We start from the raw sequence: 23,107 nt of genomic DNA, 5'->3' as shown, positions 1-23,107 counted from the left end.
TCTATCTATCTATCTATCTATCTATCTATCTATCTATCTATCTATCTGTCTGTCTGTCTGTCTGTCTGTCTGTCTGTCTATCTGTCTGTCTGTCTGTCTGTCTGTCTGCCTGCCTGCCTGCCTGCCTGCCTGTCTGTCTGTCTGCCTGCCTGCCTGCCTGCCTGCCTGCCTGTCTGTCTAGCTATTTCAGTTGTTTTAAAGACATTTTAACTTTAATACACTTCAGATCTGCACCATTTGTGTTTATAAAGAAAAAAAAAAACATCACCACTAGACTATTTTTACTTGTGTTCAACACTACTCAACTAAATGATGTTTCTCCCGAAGCTTGAGGACAATAAGGTGTGGGGTTTAAAATACATTTCAACTTTAATGCACCTTAACACACAGCGTCTCTTACACCTGCAGCGTCTGACAGCGTCACAGTTACTACTAAGCTAAGATGCTACAGACGTAGCGCTCCTCTCAAGCATCCTCCTAACATGAATATATGTTGATGATCAACACCCCCCCCACCACCACCACCCCGGTCAACAACTGCCCTCACTAAGCTGCTAAACTGGTGAGCGATCAACACAGAAGTGTCTCCACCTCCTCCACCTGTGAGCGATCTCTGCCGAGGCAGGTGGAGACACACAGAAGCACTGCAGGTTGGAGGAGGTAACCAGGAAAACCTGGAGTGGATTTTTAGTGATTAGAGTATTATCCTCTTAATCAAGTGGAATGGATTCATTCACAAAGAAAGAGAAACTGCGCTGACTGAACTAATCCAACATTTTTCAGTCAGGCCATCTGGACAGTTTCTTTATTTGTGCTGAAACGTTTCGCCTTTGATCCGGAAGGCTTCATCAGTCAAGAAAACACACAACAAAACGTATTCTTCCCCCCACAGCTTACTCCAAAGTGGAACAAACCAGTTCTGCTTGTGAACTGCTTGTGATTTGTTTCACTTTGGAGTAAGCTGTTGGGGGAAGAATCAGTTTTGTTGTGTGTTTCCTTGACTGATGAAGCCTTCTGGATCGACGGCGAAACGTTTCAGCACAAATAAAGAAACTGTCCTGACTGAAAAATGTTGGATTGTATACCTGGATTATTGAGCATGGACTTTGTTGACTGAACTAATGTTTTATAGTAAAAGTGTGTGCGTGTGTGTGTGTGTGTGTGTGGGGGGGGGGGGGGCATGCCCCCTTCACATCAGTCAGAGTCAGAGTTTCTTTATTGTCATTCGCACCTCATGTGGTACATGTGGTGGAGTGAAATTATGTACACAGGGTCCCAGTTACATCCATCAATAAAATGTATAAGAAAAACAGTAATAACATCTAAGATATGAACTAAGAAAAACATCAACTAAATATACACTAAGCACTCATAACATAAAACATTGAACATCAGCACAAACATGAACATGAGTCTGTGAGCAGATGTGCACGCATGAACACATCAACATTGAAACAGATCAGCAGCAACATGAAACAGATCAGCAGCAACATGATATGGTTTTTCACAGTGATTATTCTAGTTAGAGATTCATGAGTCTAACAGCCTCAGGGTAGAAGCTGTTCCTCAGTCTAGTGGTTCTACACTTAATGCTCCTTAACCTCCTTCCTGAGGGGAGTGGGGCAAAAAGTGTGTGTTGGGTGAGTGGGGTCCTTCATGATGCAGGTGGCCCTCTTCCTGCATCTGGAGGTGTAGATGTCTGTGATGGTGGGGAGACTGATTCCAACATCTTCGGTGCAGCCTTCACCACTCTCTGCAAAGCTTTTCTTTCTGCAGCTGTGCAGCCTCCATGCCACACGTTGATGCTCGAGCACAGGATGCTCTCCACTGCACACCTGTAGAAGGAGGTGAGGACTGAGCTTCCCAGACCAGCTCGCCTCAGCCGTCTGAGGAAGTAGAGTCTCTGATGAGCTTTCTTGATCAGGCTGGTGGTGTTGTTGCTCCAGCTGAGGTTGTTGTTCATGTGTACACCCAAGTACTTGTAGCTGGAGACCACTTCCACCGATGGCTGCGACGCCTATGCTTTGAGCAAAAATTACGTGATTTTTTTTTTTCTTTCAAAGTGGCACAAATGAGTTTCCATATTTTTGCTAACAAATAAATAAATTATATATATATATATATATAAATATATATATAATTTTTTCCTACCGGTAATATTTATTTAGTTAGTTAAATTTGTGATTATTTCATTGTACTGTTTTACGACCAGCCCCGGACCTGTAAATCGTCCCTTCAGCTCGCGGGCTGAGGGCAGCAGCTTGTCGGATTCCAGCACATCACTCTGCCGCTCACCTGCTCCGCTCCGCCCGCGGTCTCTCTGTTTACCTCCCATCCCCGGCTGCTGCTCTAACGGTGGCAAGCCGGACGGAAACCTCAGCCTCCATCTTGGAGCTTGAGATATACTCATGTAAGCTGCCTGGCGTCCTATCCTTCGGGGATTTATTTTTGCTACGCCGTGTGTTCGTGCCGCTGTGGCGAAGGTGAGTTTGCTGATTATTCCCATGAAAATGTGTCAATGACAACAGCAGCTACGTCGTTAGCATCGTTAGCTTCTTTTGCTGGTCGCGATGGAGGATTGTGAACACGGCGTCCTCCACAACTAAAGTAGCTACTGATTCGACTGTTGCTCATTTCCTCCTAAAGTTTATTGATTGTTTTGAACAGTACAGTCTACCCCTCTTGATTGTTTTATCTGCGGGTTTTTTTTTTTTACAAGTTTGTTAGCTTCGTCCGCTAAGCTAGCTAGCTTCGCTAACAAAAAAACAAACAAAAAAAAAAATCAACTCTTCATTAACGCACGCTCGTTTATCAATCGTTGACATAATTATGTCTGGTATTATCGCACAGCATGTCTCCAGTGTAGACGAATTGGTTTAAATTGTGAAATAATATATATATATATATATATATAAACGAGTCTGTCGTGACAAAGCCAGCTAGCTGTTAGCTTCTTGAATGGCCTTCACAGCTGTCTTTGTTGCCAAAAAATGCAAGCGGTGTCATGTTATTTAAATGAAACTCTCTTAAGTTTTAGTTGTCTGCGTTACCACCAGGGTATGTTGCCCCAGTATGTCGTATATGATGCAAATGTAGTGGTCAAACTGTTTTTTTTTTTTAGCGGGTTTATTTGGTGTGTGAGGCCACAGCGTTCAGGTGGCGCTGCACGCTAAAGCTGGCGGAGTTTTGCTTTAATCGATATTCCTCTTTCATGTGCAGCTGCTCGTTTGACACGAGCTGAGAGGAGAAGCTTTCAAGTGTTGTTAAAAGGCAACGCGAGTAATGTGCGGTGTCTTTGTTTACCGCGACACACCGCTTATCAACTTGTGTTGGTTCACTCCCCTTGTCGCACGCCTTATCTGGTTTATCAAGGTGGTCATTGTGCCTCAGTGCAGTATTTCTGCAGTGATTGTGTTGACATGCCAGCACAGCACATGCACAGAGCGGCTGCCTGGATATTTTTGGCTCAGGTGGCCCTCCTTTACACTTATTGCTCTTGACACAAAGTAAGGGTGCTCACATTACTCGAGTCCTTCTCCTCTCTTCCCCTTCCTTCTCCAGAGTCGTGATGCTAAATTGCTTGTGCAGTCTGCACACTTCAACATCTGCACACGTATTGACACAATGTTGAGTCTTCTGGATGGGCGAATGCACAGTCTTCATCCACGTGCCCACTGGACACCAGCTACAAATTAATTGCACGGTCAAAGTTCACCGTTTTAACAGCACCTCCGACTGAGGAAGTCTCTTGAGACGAAACGTTTCTGTATTTTTTTTTTTGATGTTTTGTTTTTTGTTTTTCTGAATGTCCAGAGGACCAGATTGAACTTTTTCGGATTCACCGTTTTAAGTTTGTGTGATTTTCAGTGGGGCGGCCCAGTGGCCTCTTCGCGAGCAGGTTACCTTGGTTCAAATCCCAGTCCGGGGGATGGATGGATGGTTTTCAGTGAGGAAAGTAATAGAATAGAAGAATAGAAACGGCCTTTATTGTCCCACGGATGGGAAATTCAAGTGTAACAGCAGCAACAGATAAAAAGATGTCACACAAAAGTTCCTAAATGTTAAAAACAATGCAATATATAAAGAAGTAAGATAAACAATGTTAATAATAATGTTCAAAATATGTTGGGACATTGATAAGGACAGACTATTTACAATACAGTATTATAGGCGGAGTGTGTGTAATAAAAATGTAACGCATCACAATTAAGCAGCTGTTTAGATTTCTGTCTTTAAGCTACATTTTGATACCTAGATCTGGACGTCATGCGTTTGTCAAGAAATACGACTTGATTTGTCCTGCTGACACTTGGAAAATGGATCCGAATCCTGTTTAGCGTATTGTAATGAAAATTTCTTGACGTCATTTGAAAGAGGAAACCTGAAAATGTCAGGCTTTTTATGTTCAAAATCATTGTTGGTTTTTGGTATTGTTCAGAAAAGTGCTTCAAAACATTTAAGATTTTGTTTTTGGATGTCATTCATGTCCATCCATCCATCATTGTCTTGACCCGCTTCTTCCTTTTCGGGTCGCGGGGGTCACTGGTGCCCATGTCCAGCCATCACTGTGTGAGAGGTGGGAGACACCCTGGACAGGTCTCCCGTCCATCACAGGGACACAGAGACAAACAAGTCATTTGACTAAATCCATTTATCGCAAAATTTTCAACCAATTCACACTATGCCTATTTCTCGACAAACCACCTTGCATCTTAATTCTCGGTTCGCTGTGTGATATAAGCACTCCTTTTTTGGTTTTTCCTAAACATGTCTCGCTTGGGCTGTGACTTGGCAACTCAAAATTGCGTGAAAACGACAAGAAGGCAACTTTTTCATTGCAGTCTCACTGAACTTTGAGTGTTTGCAATCAAGCGACAAGCTGTGTGTCTATACTTTAAATGACCAGCGTTTGAAAATCATAGCCCGTTTCAGTGTGCATGGCTTGTAAAGCTGCATTTCTGGCCACGCACATGTTCTTTGTTGTCCATTTCTGCTCGCATCATACCTGCCTTGGCTTGCTTTGTACCCACCTTTGCAGCCATCTCAAAGTTGATGATTTAATCTGCTGGAGTACACGTTTGAAATAGACAGATTTGGGCCAGGTTTTTAATAGTTATCATCAGCATGGTTGTTAGACCTGGACATTTGACTCTGATGTTTTCCTGCCAGGGGCAGCACGGTGGCTCAGTTGGTAGAGCTGGTGCCTCTCAGTGAGAAAGCCACCATATCAAATCCCAACCGGGTACCTTTCTGCATGGAGTTTGCATGTTCTCGCCATGCATGCGTGGGTTTTCTCCATGTACTCTGGTTTCCTCCTACAAACATGCATGTTAGGCTGATTGGTAACGCTAAATAGTCCCTAGTTGCGAGCGAGAATGGTTGTTGTTTGTTTCTGTGTGTCCCCTGTGTAAGACTGAAGACCTGTCCCCACAACTCGAAAAGGAAGCGGTGGTTAAAGATAATGGATGGATGGATGTTTTTCTGCCAGTGCAGGAGTCAAAGTACAGGCCTTGAGAGCAGTTTGACTAAATGTAGTTGCATTGGAGATTACTTTGACATCTTCATGACTACTTTTGAAAGAAACTTTGTACCACAAAGTTTTTGAACTTGTTGAAAACCTAAGTGACCGGATTGCAACTAAGTCTGGAAATGGACATGTTGGATACTCCACAAATGTTGTTGCCCAACTAGTCACAGCCCAGTGAAAACCTCAACCTTCATTATTTCACATGAACCTTTGACCAAAACTGATTTAAAGGCATTAAAGAGTCACTGGGGTGGTAAAGTAGTATTTCTTGAAATATATTGACCATGTTGTGAACTTTGATGCTGTAGCCTGGAAGTGGTCCATGCCAAGACCCTCTTTGCATTGGAACCTGTTTATTGTTTATTTTTGTTTGTTTTTTGTGTTTCTGAATCAATGGGTGTGGTACTTTTCTGTCCAATAAACCCGGTAGAAGTTATGACAGGGGAGGAGGTATCCTCTTAAATGAGGGACAAACATTTAACATGAACAAAGTGAATTGTGTCATTAGAGCTGATAACCTCGATGTGTAATGGAGACATAAAAATTCCAAAAATCACCTGCTGGTTTACACAGAGCCTGTAATTCATATTCATTAGGTTCAGCTTTAAAATCTTTTGCATCAAGTTGACACCTCTAAATAATCCAAGCTTAGATGTTTATATCTGAACAGAAGTAAAAAATAATTAAAAAAAACCTGCCCGGTACATTTAAGAAGATGATGGAGGAACCTTCACTCAGGCCATGTCTAAAATATAACCCTCCACATTTACATATGTTTTTTGTTTATTCAGTTTTAAACTGATTTACCACTTGGCGTCTGACATCAAATGTTAATACTGGTGTGAAATAAGGTGGATTTGACGCGTCCGGTCTTGACTTCTGTCACTGCCTCCTCCAAAGCAAAGTATCTCCACTAAAGCACACTTTCATCTGGAGTGCAAGTCTTTACGTTTAGCTTTTGACTGAGATTTATGGAGGTGACATCTTTAGTTTCATGGATGGTTTCGAGGAAGGCTGCATGAAATTGGATTTGAATTTCTAAAGACATTGGGAAAGGTCAGCCTTGTGCACCAAAGAGTGAGGTATTAAGCATTTTTGAAGGTTTTTCTATTAACATTTTTTTTTTAATATTTTGAGCTGCTTTTAATTTTGGGCTTATTTTGATGATCACATGGGGAAGAGGAAAAGATTTACATGGTTAAGACGTACCTTTATTTTTCACAACAGATGACTGGTATATCAATATTTATTAAACCTCTACTGATATACAATCACTGTTTTTAGGAGACTTTAGAGAATAATCCATCTTCAAATATTTAGAAATAACTATTTTACAAGTTGTTTTTTTCTTTAAAAAATCCGGAACAACGTTGCCTTTTAATAGCATTTAAAATGTTGTGCTTGCTTTTAAAATAATGTATCTATGCCTCATTTAAAATGGCAAGATATGACATACTGGATTTTTATTTTTAGTGAAAATACCGTGGTGAAAATGTTTTCCAGCTGCTTTTCTCTTCTTTTGAGATTTGTATTAAAGTTTTCTTAATGTGAGGTAATGCATTAAAAAAAAATAGAATAATCTTTAAGTCTAAAACTAAAATAATAAATTTACTTTCACCTTCTTTTTCTACAAATGTACCAACAGTGATTTATCTTATATTTTATAATAAAACTTGTTTACTAATTTGTTATTTTAGTGATCTTGCTGTTGGTTAGAAAGTGCTTTTTCTTTTTTTATAATTTGCTAATTTTGTTTTCCAACTGCTAAGCAAGAGCTTAAAAATAAGAAGATTTATTTATTTTCTTCATGCAGTTGTGATGAATAAAGAAATCATGTCACGCGTGATGAGGAAGAGGCAGGCGGATCCTAAGGTGGTCCAGTGCGTGTGGGCCGCCATAGAGGTCATTCGCAACCAGAAACAAATCGCAAACATGGACAGGATCTCCAAGTAAGTTCCCTGCAGGTGACAGCAATGTGCTGCTAGAGTTATTGTATGTTTACTAAAACATCATAAATCTATAGTTTATGGTGATTTCATTGCTACAGCAAAATTTAGCTTTTTTTCCCTACTGTTTTTTTAATTTCTAAATTGTTTGTAAAAATAAAAACTTTCACATAAAAACCCAAGTCTGAACTAGATTATATATAAAATAAAAAAGTAAGCTGTTGAGATGTCGGTGTAGATTTTTTTATATTTTAATTACAAGATTAATGCAGATATTCCATTTTGTCCAACATTTAGGTATTTTATCCGATTGGTTCAGCCTGAATGACAGCATTTCACTGAATATTAATTTATAGAAATACTAACATTAAAATGGAAACAGTGTTTTGCCTTTTGCTCCAAATGCTGTTTAGCTTTTCTGTCGTTTTTTTTTTGTTTCTTTCTGAAGACTTGGTAGTAGGGCTGGACATTATGGCCAAAACTTTTTATCACGATATATTTCTTAATTTCGGTCGATAACAATATAATTCCGATATCGATATAAAAATATAAAAGCCTCAGAAAAACTGTACAAACTGTACAAATAAATTAGTGTTCACCTTTTATTTGTATTTAACCTTCAAAAAATTTTTAAATCTTCTTCAAGTAAACGTAAAACTCTCAACTTTGTCAATATTAATAGTTTGAGCTTTAAAATAACCTAGACGTTTGCTGCATGGGCTTCTCTTTTGATACAGCTGGGGGTGTTTCAGGGACACGTTGGCTCAAACTTAATATTCTATCAAGTGGAAACTCTTCAGATGAAACAAGTTAGATGTTTCCCCACCGAATCTCCGTCACATTTTGCAGCACACCGACTGAAACCAGCAGCTGATCAGATCTTAGATGGTTGAACCACTTCCACATCACCAAATTACTCTTTCCTCTCTTATCAATTATGTCATCTGCTTTCTCTTTGCTTGTGAAAGCTTGTTCAGTCACATTCTGAGGGTCATGGGCACTCATTTTGAAGCAAAAACTTAACACGCGTTGGAGATTAGCCGCTACCGCTAACGCCTTCTGGACTCGAGCTCTGCGTAACTTCCTCGTCACCACACGCTTACGTAGTTGTCGCTGCTTTTTCTGTTCGGGTTGAAACTGAAGCGACCGCTTCAACTTGACCAGAAAAAGAAATGTGTCAGTGAAACGCTGTAATCATATTGAAATATTGAAAATGTGCTTAAAACTCACCGTTACTGAATAAAAGTATATCGTGATATATATCGATATCGAATTATTGTCCAGCCCTACGTTGTAGTCAGAAACTTATGTATTTGGTTAACGCTAGGCCTGTTGCGATAAACAATAAATCAATTAATCGCATGATAAATGAAAATTATTGACCTCGTTTTCATTTATCAGCTTCATCGTTTCTTCGTGTCTCTTTCTACTGAAGACACTGGACGAAAAAAGGCTCAACTACGGTGTTCTTCACCGGGGGAAGAAAAAAACCTCTTGTTTTGTCAAAGCTCCAAAATTCACGGTTTAAACTCGTATCTTTGTGTAAAAAGTTGTTTTTCTCTGCAAAAAAATCTGAGAACTTGTTTACTGATTTTTTATTTATTTATTAAAAGCTTTGTGTGAAAAATGATATGCTAAAGAGCTCAAAACAAACCGAGCGTCTGCCATTTTGAAAACGGAAAAAAAGGAACGAGACAGCCCATGTCGCATCAAGGGGCCTCCCTCCCATTTTTCTAAGAGACACGCTGCTCGCTCTCTCACTATCCATCCTTTGCTCAAAACAGGATTTTAAAATTTGACAATAATTACTAATTATTGTCAAATTTCAAACAGTATCATCGTTTATTGCAATAATTTCTGAGACGATTAATCGTCCAGCAACATTTGTTATTGTGACGGGCCTAGTGAACGTTGTTCCTAAATTTGTTTCTGATTCGTTGGATCTTCAACATAGTGTGCTCCTTCTGTAACTAAAGGTTCATCAATTTTATTTTAAGAAGTATTCACCGAAATTGGAATCAGCAGGTCAGGCTTTTTAGAGATTGGTGATCGGTGATCAGCCACAAAACTGCAATCGGCGCACCCCTAATTAAGATTTAAAAAATGTCTCCAGAACCCTAATTTGTTTGACTTTGCAGTATTTTTTAAATCTGATTGAATAGTCCTCTTGTTTTCTGGGGCTTTTGTTTGTTTTGTAAATGTTGGTTTATGAGTAAAACCTTTTGTTTATTGAGTCAGTTTTATGTTGGAACTCTAGTTTTGTATTTTCTTGGTCACGTAGTGAGTTTTTCAAAGAGCTGCTATGCACAGATGTTTTTGCACTGGAACAGTACAAATCAGGGATCAATACTTATTGTTGCATTGCCATTCCTTACGTGAAAACAGCCATCCTATATCTGCAACTCCTCCTCCGTACAGATGGCACCTTGCATCTGCAACATCTGGGTGGGCGATTCTGTATCCGTCACAGTTATATCTCTCGTTGTTCAGACAATACAAATGACTCACAAACACCTTTGCAGCAGACTTTGCTGGATGGAGCGCAGACCGAGTGAAACACTTGGCCGCGTCTCTTGTTTAGTACATTGGGCGAGCACCTTGGGAGCTGGCTGCTCGCCGAACGAATGCTGGCGGCGAGCGGCTGTTGTCATGGCAACAGTAAGCAGTGGCATGCACCAGCTCTCTTTCCCCAGCCTCCACCCTATATGTTCCCATGGCAGCTTAATTTTAGTGAATATAAAAAGGTGAAGGGTGATGACTTTGGTTTGGTAGGAAGAGCGTAGGCTGCGGTCAGAGAATGATTAACCGCCTTCTGCACTGCAGGGACACACTTACTGGTACAAGGCAGCGTCAACTAAATCAGGTACTCATTACCATAAAAAATTCACTTAAAATTTGAAACATGATCAGTTATTCACTTGGATTACCGGTAACTAAAAAATCACAGTACAAAAAATAGGTGTTTTTTGTCTTGCAGTATCTTCTCTTGTGGCATTTAAAACTGTTTAATAAGCGTGTTTATGCAGAAAGGAGAGTAAATTAATTCAAAGTCTTCAGAAAAGTTTGAAACGTTTCAGTAAAAATAAAAATGATTTAAGTCTGAGTCAGAGAGTCAGAGTTTCTTTGTCATTCGCGCCACTTGTGGTACATGTGGTGGAACGAAATTGTGTACACAGGGTCCCAGTTACATCCAACAATAAAATGTAAAAGAAAAACAGTAATAAGATCCAAGATATGAGCAGCAACATGAAACAGATCAGCAGCAACATGAAACAGATCAGCAGCAACATGATGTGATTATTCTGGTTTAACAGCCTCAGGGTAGAAGCTGTTCCTCAGTCTAGTGGTTCTACACTTAATGCTCCTCAACCTCCTTCCTGAGGGGAGCAGGGCAAAAAGTGTGTGTGCTGGGTGAGTGGGGTCCTTCATGATGCAGGTGGCCCTCTTCCTGCATCTGGAGGTGTAGATGTCTGTGATGGTGGGGAGGCTGACTCCAACAGACTTCTAAGGTAAGGTAAATAATTGAGCAGCAGATTCCTAATATAACTGGTATTGATGGTTGTGTTAACTTGTACTTTTTTAACTAAAAGTGCAACACAAAAGCTGGTTCTGTATTCTTGATTGCTGGGTTTTGTTCGAACCACCTCAACTGGCTCCTCTCAAAGTGGAGGAGCAACGGCTCTACTCTGTGTCTCTCAGATAACTGAACTTCTCACCTTAAAGCTATGAGAGAGTTCAGCTATCCTGCAGAGAAAACTCATTTAGACTGCCTGTATCTGCAATGTTCTTCTTTTGTTCATTACTTAGAGTTCGTGACCATAGGTGAGGGTAGGAACGTAGACCGACAGATAAACGAAGAGCTTCGCCTTACAGCTCAGCTCCCTCTTCACCACAATGGACCAGTATAGTCTACAATACTGCTGAAAGTGCACCAGTCTGTCTGCTGATCTCACGCTCCATTCTTCCCTCACTCATGAACAAAACCCTGAGATACTTGAACTCCTCCACTAGAAGCAGAACCTCAACCCCAACCCGGAGAGAGCAATTAACCCTTTTGTCGACTGAGGACCATGGCCTCAGATTTTGAGGAGCCAATCCTCATCCCATCTTCTTCACACTCGCAGCACACCTCATACCAAGATGCTGATTAGACAGCATGATTATAGCACGGGTGTGCCTTAGAGGCAGACCACAATAAAATGTGCAGTTTTATCACACAGCACAATGCCACAAATTTGCAAGTTTTGAAGGAGTGTGCAATTGGCATGCTGACTACAGGAATGTCCATCAGAACTGTTGCCCATGAATTGAACGGTCATTCCTCTACCGTAAGCTGTCTCCAAAGGCGTTTCAGAGAATTTGGCAGTACGTCCAACTGGCTCACAACCATGGACCTCATGTAAGGAAGGGGAGGAGGAAGGAAGTCTGAGATGGTCATTGTATGTTCCCATACAATGGCAAAATTAGTTAATTAGTTCTCTTCATTTAACCCATCACACGTGAGATACACCCAGGTGGAGCAATGGGCAGCTATGTAAGTGTCCAGGGAGCAACTGGGAACTAGGTGTCTTGCTCAGAGACACCACGACATGTGGGAATGGCTGGGAGTTGAACCACGACTTTCTGGTCCCCAGTCGGCTGTCTTGCCTCTACCCCATCTTGGTCCCCACACCAGCCCAGGACCTCCACATCCAGCATCTTTACCTCCAAGATTGTCTTAAGACCAGCCACCCGGACAGCTGCTTCAATGATCGGTTTGCATAACCAGGGTTGCACATAACATTTTTAGTGGGCCCCTCAGGTGAGTATCAGAAGATGGTGTTTGATACTCACTCCTTATGCAGCTTTGTCTTAAGTACCACCTTCCTCGCTGTCCTCCGTGTCACTCCCACTATCCTCTGCTTCAGCTTCCTGCATGGTAGATGCTGCAGATGTACCTTCTTGTCCTTGGTATTTTTTTTATCGTTCATTATTTTGTAAAAGCCTCTATTTTGTGAAATGTAGTTATGATACCCTTCACGAGTTTGTATGGGCTGCATCTGCAGGGAAAGGGCGTTTACCTTTGGGACAAATCGAGGTCGTCGATTGGTCAGTTTCTGACATGCCTACTGGATTGATTGACAGGTTGCGTCGCAGATCTGACTCGTGCAAAAAAAAAAAAAAAAACGCTGTCACCGCCCGCCAATCGTGGGTGGAGGCGAGGCCCAGGTGCAGCGGTAGCGGTGTTCTGAGTTTTAATGTTGTTAATAAAAAGTTCTTTAAAAAAAAAAAACAGGGAGCACCAGCCCTGCAGTCCACACATCAGACCGGCCCACCAGGAAATCTCCAGATCCTCCCGATAACTTGGTCAAGTATGCAAAGGTGCTTGGTAACACAGGTGATGCTACGCATTCCTGATTTTCGTTGCACATGCGTACCAGTTATGTGCACCCTTGTGCATAACCACAGAATTTCTGTAGAAACTGTCAAACTGTCTCAGGGTTGCTCTTCTGCATGCTCGTTGTCCTCACTTGGGTCTCCACTTGACAGCAGTTCGTCGTCGTAACAGACTTGAGTGGGCAAATGCTCACATGTGATGGTGTATGGCACGTTAGAGAGGTGTTCTCTTCATGAATGAATCCCCTTTTTCACTGTACAGTGCAGGTGGCAGACGTATGGCGTTGTATGGGTGAGCGGTTTGCTGATGTCAACGTTGTGAATCGACCCATGGTGGCAGTGGGGTTACGGTGTGGGCAGGCGTATGTTAAGGACAATGAACACAGGTGCAGTTTATTGATGGCATTTCGAATTAACAGATACTGAGACAAGATCCTGAGGCCTGTTGTGCCATTCATCCACGACCATCACCTCATGTTGACGCATGACAGCTCACCATGTTGCAAGGATCTGCACACAATTCCTGGAAGCTGAAAACATCCCCAGTTCTTGCATGGTCAGCATATTCACTGGACATGTAACCACTGAGCGTGTTTGGGATGCTCTGGATCGACGTATACGACTGCGTGTTCCAGGTCCTGACGATCTCTAGAAACTTCACACAGCCATTGAAGAGCAGGCCGCAATTAACAACTTGATCAACTCTGTGTTGCACTGTGTTGCACAGTTGCTGACTGGTTTTCTAACCACCTATAATTTTGACACCTTTACTCGTCCGCTTGTATTCATTTATAAACAAGTAGTTTTTTCACAAAACGCGACATATATGAAGAATTTAGGCCAATAAAAATTAAGCCCACAAGCTGAAAACACTGTTTTCAGATCTACTTGACCGATAAATGAGCATTTTAAACAAAGTTTTGACAGCACCTCCAGGCATCTTTTTTCCTGTGGAGAATAATGTCTATAATTACACCTCTTTTTGAGATGTTTCTTATTTATCTCTCCGCAGGTACCTGAGCCGTGTGTTTGGCATGCACCCAAAGGAGACGGCAAGACAGCTGAGCCTGGCTGTGAAGGACTGTCTGGTTGTTGAGACCCTCACTGTTGGCTGCAAGGGCTCCAAGGCCGGCATCGAGCAGGAGGGCTACTGGCTGCCTGGAGATGAGATGGTAAGCTCTGTCACCGTCTGCCAGCTTTGCAACACATAAAAAAAAATAACTTCTTGTGTTTATTTACATTTAGAAAGATAATTGACAATGCCCTTGTGTTCACACTCTGAGCAGCAGTTTTAAAGAAATTTGGAAGTTCAGCATTTCCCAAACTGCTGAATTTCGATGCAAACTTTTAAAAGTTTGGTCTGTTCACCAGCAGGTCTCCTCCATTACATATACTACTGACTGTAAGTTAAGTTTGTTAATGCATTTTTCTTTTGCTAATCACAAAAACCAGACGTTAAACATAACATTTCTCATGGTTTCTAAAGTGCTCTGAAACGACGTACTGGTTGTCAAAAAATATACATTTTTAAAAATAATTTGTCTGTGAATGAAAACGACTGTAACTGTAATCCCAGTCATCACAGATTTACCCATTAATTAAAATTTATTAAGTTAATAACAGCAGATGGAGGAAGAACAAACTAAATGTCCTGGCGGAAACACACGGACACGTCGTTCCCCTCTGCTACCTCGTAGACGGTGATGAGTAGTGCGTGCCACAACAAACTGTGATGGAGGACTTCACTCATCTGTTAAGGTGCTCACAGTGTGAACACGGTGTTAAGTCACTGTAAGAACAAATTATCATCCTTAGGCTTTCATTCTTAGCAAGCTAAGGAGTGATGACGAGGAATTTGATTATTAGGGGTGCACCGATTGCAGTTTTCTGGCCGATCACCGATCCCTAAAAAGTCTGACCTGCCGATTCCGATTTTGTTTTACAAGTGACACTGTCAGGGGTTATAAGGTCACGATGCCCCTTCAATTTTTATTTTATTGAAAAACATACCCTTGAACAATATCCTAGAAACAATACAAACATGTTTTAACTGGCCATGAGGTAGTGCTCTGAAATATAAAGAAGTTTAGACAATTGTTGTTAGACCTACAAAAAATTGGTTTCTCATGTAAGTATCAGCCGATCGTCCAATATTAAGGAAATCGGGGCCGATTTATCGGTGCACTTCTAATAAATATGTGTCAAAAAGATTAAGCACTATTATTTAGGTTAATTCAAACATAAAATGCATAAATAGTATATGGCTTGTCTCAAATAAGCAGTTTTTTTTCCATGAAGTTTTGTTTTCCTATAATTTTCATGCCATGTCCTTGTTTTAAGTACCTGTATTAGCTTATAAATGTTGCATTCAGTTGTTTCAATATTGCAATTTGCCACATGAAGTTTACTCAGAAAGAAATTAAATGAGATTACTCGGAGAAATGAAATGCAAACGTAAACAAGAAAAACAGAAATGACGGAATAATAAAAACATTAAAAGAAGCACTTTTACAATGTTGGTTTTAGTTTGAATTGAATACACCGAGTATGATTTCTGAGTTTCGTAAGAAGAGACAGAAAAACATGTTGGCTTTTGCAGTTTTTTAAAATTGTGCCATGATAAAATGTTTTAATGATTGTCCAAATGGAGCTGGTCGCTCAGGACATGATGGTGGTTCAGTGGAGCCCGAGTCATTTTAGCTGCAGGCCTTTTAAACACTACTCTCTGAATCGCTTGCAGTCACAGGAGCCGAAAGCAGAGGGAAGCAAGGTAAGGGCTGCATTGTTACTTTTCAAATCCAGGGTGTGTTACTTATTTGAGCCCCTTCTTTCTTCTCCCCTCTCCTCCCACCCGCCCTTTCTCTCAACTAACATCATTCTGTGAGAAATCAGTCATGCCACCAGCAGTGCAGTCTGAGATTTGAGTGAATCTTTTTTCAAGCAGGCTGCAGAAACCCTCACAGTTCTAGCCTGTGTAAAACCACTTTGTCACGCTCGAGACAGAGAATATTGCTGCACCTTTAAGTGAATCTATCGCACAAGGTGAAGGCTGTAAATGGAGCTGGTTTCCGTTAGGGAAACGCTCTGCATGATTGTGTAAAGCTCAGCAGCAGTCGTACTGCCAGAAGCTACTAGCTGTCATTCAGTTACACTGTAAAAAGCTTCATAAAAAGTCCATCGCAGCGCTGTGTCCACGTGGCCAAATTTCTTGCGGAAGTGATCTGTGATTTTTGATGGAACGTGCTGGCTACTTACCGACAGGCTTGCTGTTGCTTGGTTTAAAATTTCTAGCCCTCGTTTGCAAATAACTACAGCCAAATATGAATTTCAATTGGTTTTCCCAACATTTTATTTAAAAAATAAAATAGACAAGCAGTGCAAGCATAGCTGCTGGTAGGTAGCAAGCATTTGTGTTTGTAGTACTTTGGTAGTCGTAGCTTTCAGAAGAGTGATCTGGTGTGGTCTTAACTTTTCGTCAGGCATGCTTTTCTGTCTTTGTTTCTGATTGATTGAAGCGGGAGTGAAACCTGGAGGATTTATGTGGTTGTGCTCTGCAGTTTTTCTCCTGCTTGAAACACAACTGTCTGGTTCGTGAAGGACAGACCAGGTTCTGAATGTGAGGTGCAGTTGTTAAATGGAGGCAGTTCTCCCTCCCTCAAAGGTTCCTGGATCCAGTCCAGCTGTCATGAGCTGCATCCTTCGTTTGACCTGAGAAATATTTGTCATATGGATAACCACAGCATTTATGTATCATAACTTACAAATAGCTCATCAAAATTCTTTAAAACAAGTTTAAATGCACCTCCTCGAGCCAGATCGGGTCAGATCCAGGTTTTTGCAAGATGTTTATAATTTCTGTGAAATTCGATTCAGAACTTTACATAAAAAATAATCTAATCTATTGGATGTTGATTGTTTAAAGTTTTCTAGTAGTCTGTTGATGCATAACTGTTATAATTACATTTTATGTTGATTTAAAAAGCAGCACACATTTTATATATTTAAATTACAATCTCATTATGTTCTCACTGCTCTCTGCAAGCGTTAAATTTTAACTTCACAACCTCTTCAGTGGCTTTACTTAGTCTTTGATTCTTCAAGCACCATGATTTTTGTGGATTTTGGCTTCTAGTTTTTTAAGTACTATTAAAATATGTAGGGGTTTCAAGCTGAAGGTCACATCGGTCATAAAGGTGGTGCCGCACTTGGCTGCGACTGTTTGAGACCAGTTGATGAGTCAGAAATGCTGGAAAATAAGTGTAATTTTATTTGTAGTCTTTCTGAACTTTGTAATGTGGCGACCAGCGAGTCATGCAGCGGTACCTGGTGCAGACTGTTTTTGCAAATCTATTTGTGTATTCACAGCTCGCACAATTGTACTCTAGGTTGTGCACATTATTTTTGTTGCACAACTACCCCTACGTTAGGGATGCACAATATTGGATTTTTGGCCAATAACCGATATGCCGATATGTTAAAACTTATTTGGCCGATACCAATATTTTTATATACTTTCCTATGCAGAGCACTTTGACTTATATTAAATGAAAAGTGTTAAATGTTATTTATTAGCATTAGTCACCTGTGATGCTGTCTCACTTGTGGCTTGTTCCAGGTTCCTAGCTGCAGTGTGGGATCTAGGGCTTTAACAGACTACTCGAGTAATCTACACAATGGACATCTATCGAGTTTTTTAATTTCACGTCGAGTATTCGTGATGACGTCATTACGTCGCCGTTACGTCATTGCGTCGCGCGTCACGTGATCCGCACCGGGCGCGGATTACAAAATGGATTCCTCCAAGCAGACGGATGGAGCGGAGCAGGCCCAGTCTTAGCAAACAGGTAGAAATGCATCAACAGTCTGGAAATATTTCACTAAAGATGAATCTTCTGGTTCAACTACCGCAAGGAAACAGAGAATGAAACAACTTCCTGACTGTTTGGAGCTCGTTGCGAACCGGTGTTACACCATATTCTGTGACCACCGTATATTGTGACTGTATGGGGCGGTGTTGCATGCACTGTTGCAGGTCACAGAATATGGTGTAACGCCGGGTCCAATCGACCAAACCAGAACCAGCTTCCTCTTGTTTCACAAACAAAAAGCAAAAAATATTAATCCCTAAATGTATAAAAAAATCTATAAACGTATTAATCTCTAAAACTAGACCTAATGTGCACCACAGCTGGCGGTGGTGCACATTAGGTGCCACATGTTTCGTTAACTTTTGCAGCTTAATAATAATAACTAAGTTTAGTTTTTCCTGTGACTAATTTGCAGTATGATAAATAGTATGAGCATAATATACGCTCCCAATGTTTTCTTGGGCTTTTTTTGTAAATAATGACCTTTTTTGCGGTTTTATTTATTTATTTATTTTTGTAATCCCATGATGTCGTCAAGTACTTGAGTTCTACGCGAGTTTTATTATGTTAATGTCGAGTTTAAAAACGATGTAGTCGTTCAACCCCTAGTGGGATCCTCTGCACTCTTGTGCACGAAGGACAAACTCTTAAAGTTCAAAGTTTTTATCTTCCCATTGTGCCGTAAGACTATTCGTGCTAACGGTGCTAACACTTGACGTCCAAAGGTCTGTGGTAAAACGTACCTAAGTGCTATCGGTTGTTAGCTTCTCAATGACGTCAGAAATTACGGCTTGTAATCTGGTTAAGGTTACTTCCAAAAAATATCTCTGACTGGGGACGATGTAGCGAGGCTCAACGTAGAACAAAAGTCTTCAGAATCCAACGTCCTCACCAAGGAAAATAAACTTCCACACGGCCGACATTTTGAGTTTTCCTCTCCGCCGTGAGATCAGGTAGGCGCGTGTGACATCATCATGTTGTGCTGGCGCTGCAGGCATCCTTGTCACTGGGTCTTTTATATCGGTGAGTTATTTAGAAGGAATGGCCGATGTCCGATATTGAACTTTAACGCTAATACCGACGATACCAAGCCGATAATATCGTGCATCCCTAACCTACAGTGTATCCACCTCGTCTTTATAAGTAAACCTGAAACACGGCAGAAAATTATGCATAAAGATTTGTTTATATATTTTTTCCAACATACGTGGTTACAAATCAGAGAAGAAAATTATCTCTAGACGGCCCGTAAAGAACTGCCTCTAGAAGATTTTCACATGCGTTTTGATAAGACAAAGATGTTGTTTCAGGATTTATCCATCACAATAAATTGGTGTGTAGATATATTACAGTAGCTCTGCTGTCTTTAGTTTAAACCGGTCTGGCTGCTCAGGTTAAACTCATTCTGACCACAGACATTATGTCCTTGCACCAGAGACCTTTTTGAAGCTACCTGCTTGTCTTTCAGCCGTGGGTCCAGTAATAGTGAAGTGTCTCTCAACACTCAGAGGAACATAAAGACCATCTCTGAATTTTCAAGTGTTTGTGCGGCCGAAGAGTCGATTACACTTCAGATATCATTCGATAGATCAGTGGAGGATTTTTAGAGTATATTCCAAGCTGTTGGGGTTCAGTTTTAAGTTTTCTTTTCCGCTCTTGTGTTTACAGGAGTGCGTTTAATTGCACTTCGTGTAAGTTCATTTAGCTGTTGAACTATAGAAACAAGTCAATAGTCTTGCAGTGTTTGCTCCTGCATGTTGGGAGACATCTAGAATCACAGTCATTGAATGCAGCCACATGGAGAAGGTTGTGAAGTAAAGATCGTTAAGATTTTACATCTAAATATTAAGTGTTTATTTTACTCGGAGCTCCTGTTTTCTTTATTACTTTATTATGTTTATTTGCATCACAACTTCTTATACAATTTTAGATTTAGACTTTTTTCCTTCCTTCGAGAGTTATTTATAATGTTTTTATTTAAACCGTCAACATTATTGAAATATTCAGCGACGTCCTCTAAAAGCTTTGTTCATGACGCGTTCTGCTTTTGTAACCTCTGGAAGACTCGACTGTGCTTTAGCTTAAAACAGATTTGGCTCTGGTCACAAATGCACAGAAAAGACTTCAAGAGTGAAACCAAAGTGCCGTTTTATTTCCTGTTTTTATTGAGCTGCAGTCTGTCTCAAATCTCCGGCGCTTTCTTCCTCAGTCGGTCCAGACTGTGAGTGGGAGGAATTGGACAGAGATGCATGCAAGCAGATGAAGTTTCCTGCTTCATAATTGATCTACATCATAGTCTAAGTGCTGGTCTGTCTGCATTGTGATTTAAAAAAAAAAAAAAGCAGCAAATATTTTATTTGTTGCTTTGTTTCAAAATATTGTAAATTAAACATTTTTTTAAATTAGCCTGCAAATAATAGTTTATTTCATGACATTTAAAATAAGCAGCCCAAGGTCTTTAAAAGTACTCAACTCTTTGTAGCTATACCCCTTTTTTGTAAATCTGTCTTTGAAAAATATGATTGTTTGAAGGAGCTCTAAACGTTTAAAGTTCCTGCTTCAGAATATGTGCATAATCTGAGAGGACAACATCCAGTTTTGGTTTGAAGTGCAAATTTAACCAGGAACATTCTTCTGCACGTTTGCAGGGGGGGGGTTGCGTTATGACGTTTTTATGATAAAAGGCTAAAGCATCATTGATTTATAAATAAAAAAACACACCCAGAAAAGTCAAGCAGAGCACAACCAAAATAAACTTTCTATGCGGTTGAGACAATAGTTTTTATTTTAAGGACTTATTCTGCATCCAGGCACCGGTAACAGCCTGACTCCCCGCCGTCACGACGGATGATTAAATCTCACATCTAGGTTGGAAGATGGAGAAAATGGTTTCCTCCCTTGCTGTAGTTGGCGGGTTGGAGGGGGGGTCACCCAAACTTGTGCTCTGCTGTTTCTCCTCTGCAGGACTGGGAGACGGAGAGCCATGACTGGTACTGCTTCGAGTGTCACCTTCCAGGCGACGTCCTCCCGTGTGATAACTGCTTCCGGGTTTACCATCTCAAATGTCTGTCGGAGGAGTGCAAGCCCAAAGATGGAGGCTCCCACTGGCAGTGCGTTGTATGCAGGGTGGGTGGGAAAACTTGGCTGTGCTTTTTTAATTATGCTTTTTTTACAAGACTGTCTAGGATTAAGAGTAGGCATTAGGATTGTCAGTAACCCAGAATCATAATTAAAGCTAATAGAAGCATTTTGTCGTGGAGCTACAGTTGATTGATTGATTTTTAATAAAAAGCATTAAATTGTTTTATTGTTGCTTTCTCCACAACCTCTTATTTTTTCAGGGGAGTAAAAAGAAGATCCTGAACAAACAGGAGATGTGTAAATATCTGCGCTTCATTGTTCAGCGTATGAAGGAGAGGGTAAGCACATCTTCGTCGTTTCATTTATGTTGCAGTTGTTGCATCTTTCAGACATTCAGCTTTGTGTTCATATTGCGTGCTAAAATATTGTTCATTAAAGCTTTAAACGATTGTTTTCCGCTTGGTTTACCAACATTTTTCTTTTGACTGTTGAAATGTTGTCATCGCTGAGGGTTTGCTCTCACTTCAACACCAGCAGTGCGGAGTGCTTGTTGCATTTGCGTGGCTGAACACTGGGTTTGGATGTTTGGATTCAAGCTGCTGACCTTCCTGTTGTGGCGCTGCTGCAGTGGATCCTCTGCCCTGTCAGGCTTTTTACATCTCGTGACCTTAATAACACCCATCTCAAAAGTTTTGTGCAAGTTCTCAGTTTGAGAGATCACAAAAATACACAAACCGTTATTTGAAAGTGAAAAACAGAGTAAGCCGGTTAAAGCTTGAGGGTTGAGACCATTCAATTAAAATGAAATGGTCAGCATCATGTGTCCATAAATGCAAATAAAGAAATGACCAAATTCACGAAGGGGTCTGAATATTGGAATAACTAATTTTGGAGGAGTGTTTTTGCATTTGTATTAATGATATGTTCTGGTTGGATAACAAGGTTGAGTCAGGTCCTCTGGATGGATTCTTCTTTGTTGAAACATTTAGTTTTTTATCCAAAAGACTTCTTCAGTCTGAGCAGCTGCAACAAACAGTCTTATAAATAGCACCTTCTTATAGTGGATCAACCAGTTTGCTGGTGACAGCCAGAACTAGCTGTTCACATGATAAAGGAGGACCATCAGTCTAACAACTGATCGTTAGAGCCCTGATGGCCGCTTGCTATTCACAGAGGGCTGAGTGAGTAACAGCATTGTAAGAGGGGGGACAGTTGAACATGGAGGCCTCTGCCCCGTTTAATGATGCACAGGTTCTTTTCACAAAGATGGCCTCCTTGTGAGCTGGTATAACAATAAAAAATCCTTGAATCCTTGAATCCTTCCTTTACTCCTCTCTCAAACCATCGTTCCTCTCTATCGAGGATGTGCACAGCTTCATCCCTGAAAGAGTGACGGCTGGCCTGGAGATGAGTGTAGACTGCAGAGTCCTGTGCTGGTCCATCCTTTTGGCCAGTGGCTGTTTAGTTTCCCCGATGTAAGACTGATCACCCTCCTGACACTGAACAGCATACACAATATTACTCTGTTTGTGCCGGGGGACTGGATCTTTGGGATGAACCAGTCTTTGCCGTAATTCTTCTTTTGTTGAAATGTTTCGTATTTTATCCGAAGGACTTATTCGACTAAGATTGAGTGGCAAAAGACTAAAGAAGTATTTTAAATAAAAGACAAAATGTTGTAGTATATTTATCTAATCTAGTCTCTGAGCAGATCAAAACCCAGGGTCAGTCTAGATAAATAACTAAAACTTCTAGAAGAATCCGTCCTGAGGACCTGACTTAACCTCGTTACATTTATCCACCTGGATTATTGAGCAGCATCAGGCCATGTTTTGGTTGTGTATTTTATTGAAACCTGATTAAGTGCCTTTTAAAAATGGGCACAACTGTAATTTTAAATGGCTGAGACATAAAACACAGTACTTACACCTTAAACTGAAACAAAAATGAAGATGTTCTATACACGGTTAGCAAACATGACCTGATGCTTCTTTAAAAATACCTCCATCAGTGAAATGGTTTTTCTTTGGCTTCTAAGCTGAAGTTATCACTGCAGTGCTACGTGGATCCTGCAAACAGAGACAAAAGATTATTGTTCCCTACCACGTATACATTATAAAAAGAAAATTTCACCTTTTTTCCCAACTCATAAACTTAATTCTTCTTTCACTCTGCTCTGAGGCTCTGTGCTCTAAACTAATCATGAGCTCCCCCCTCTTGAATCAGGCAAATATATATATTTTCTCCTCCTGTTAGATCAGCTTTCTCTGCCCAGCTTTCTTTTTCTCTGCTCAGCTTTCTTTTTCTCT

General features: G+C 40.7%; 1 protein-coding gene across 1 annotated transcript in view; it reads left to right on the top strand.

Annotated features, from left to right (window-relative positions):
- The first annotated feature begins 2,329 nt into the window (after nucleotides 1-2,329).
- zmynd11 (zinc finger, MYND-type containing 11) overlaps nucleotides 2,330-23,107 on the top strand; it is a 30,804-nt gene continuing 10,026 nt past the window's right edge. The window contains exons 1-6 of the mRNA XM_037682427.1: nucleotides 2,330-2,483; nucleotides 7,341-7,476; nucleotides 13,862-14,021; nucleotides 15,590-15,619; nucleotides 20,682-20,843; nucleotides 21,059-21,136. Of these exons, the coding sequence (XP_037538355.1) occupies nucleotides 7,346-7,476; nucleotides 13,862-14,021; nucleotides 15,590-15,619; nucleotides 20,682-20,843; nucleotides 21,059-21,136 (561 nt within the window). The 5' untranslated portion in view covers nucleotides 2,330-2,483; nucleotides 7,341-7,345. The remainder of the gene's footprint in view (nucleotides 2,484-7,340; nucleotides 7,477-13,861; nucleotides 14,022-15,589; nucleotides 15,620-20,681; nucleotides 20,844-21,058; nucleotides 21,137-23,107) is intronic.

This window comes from Nematolebias whitei, chromosome 9 (assembly GCF_014905685.2).
Source record: "Nematolebias whitei isolate Nwh7 chromosome 9, NemWhi1, whole genome shotgun sequence".
Taxonomy (NCBI): Eukaryota; Metazoa; Chordata; class Actinopteri; order Cyprinodontiformes; family Rivulidae; genus Nematolebias; species Nematolebias whitei.
Note: the sequence above shows the minus strand (reverse complement) of the source record. Positions and strands in the feature narration are given on the sequence as shown.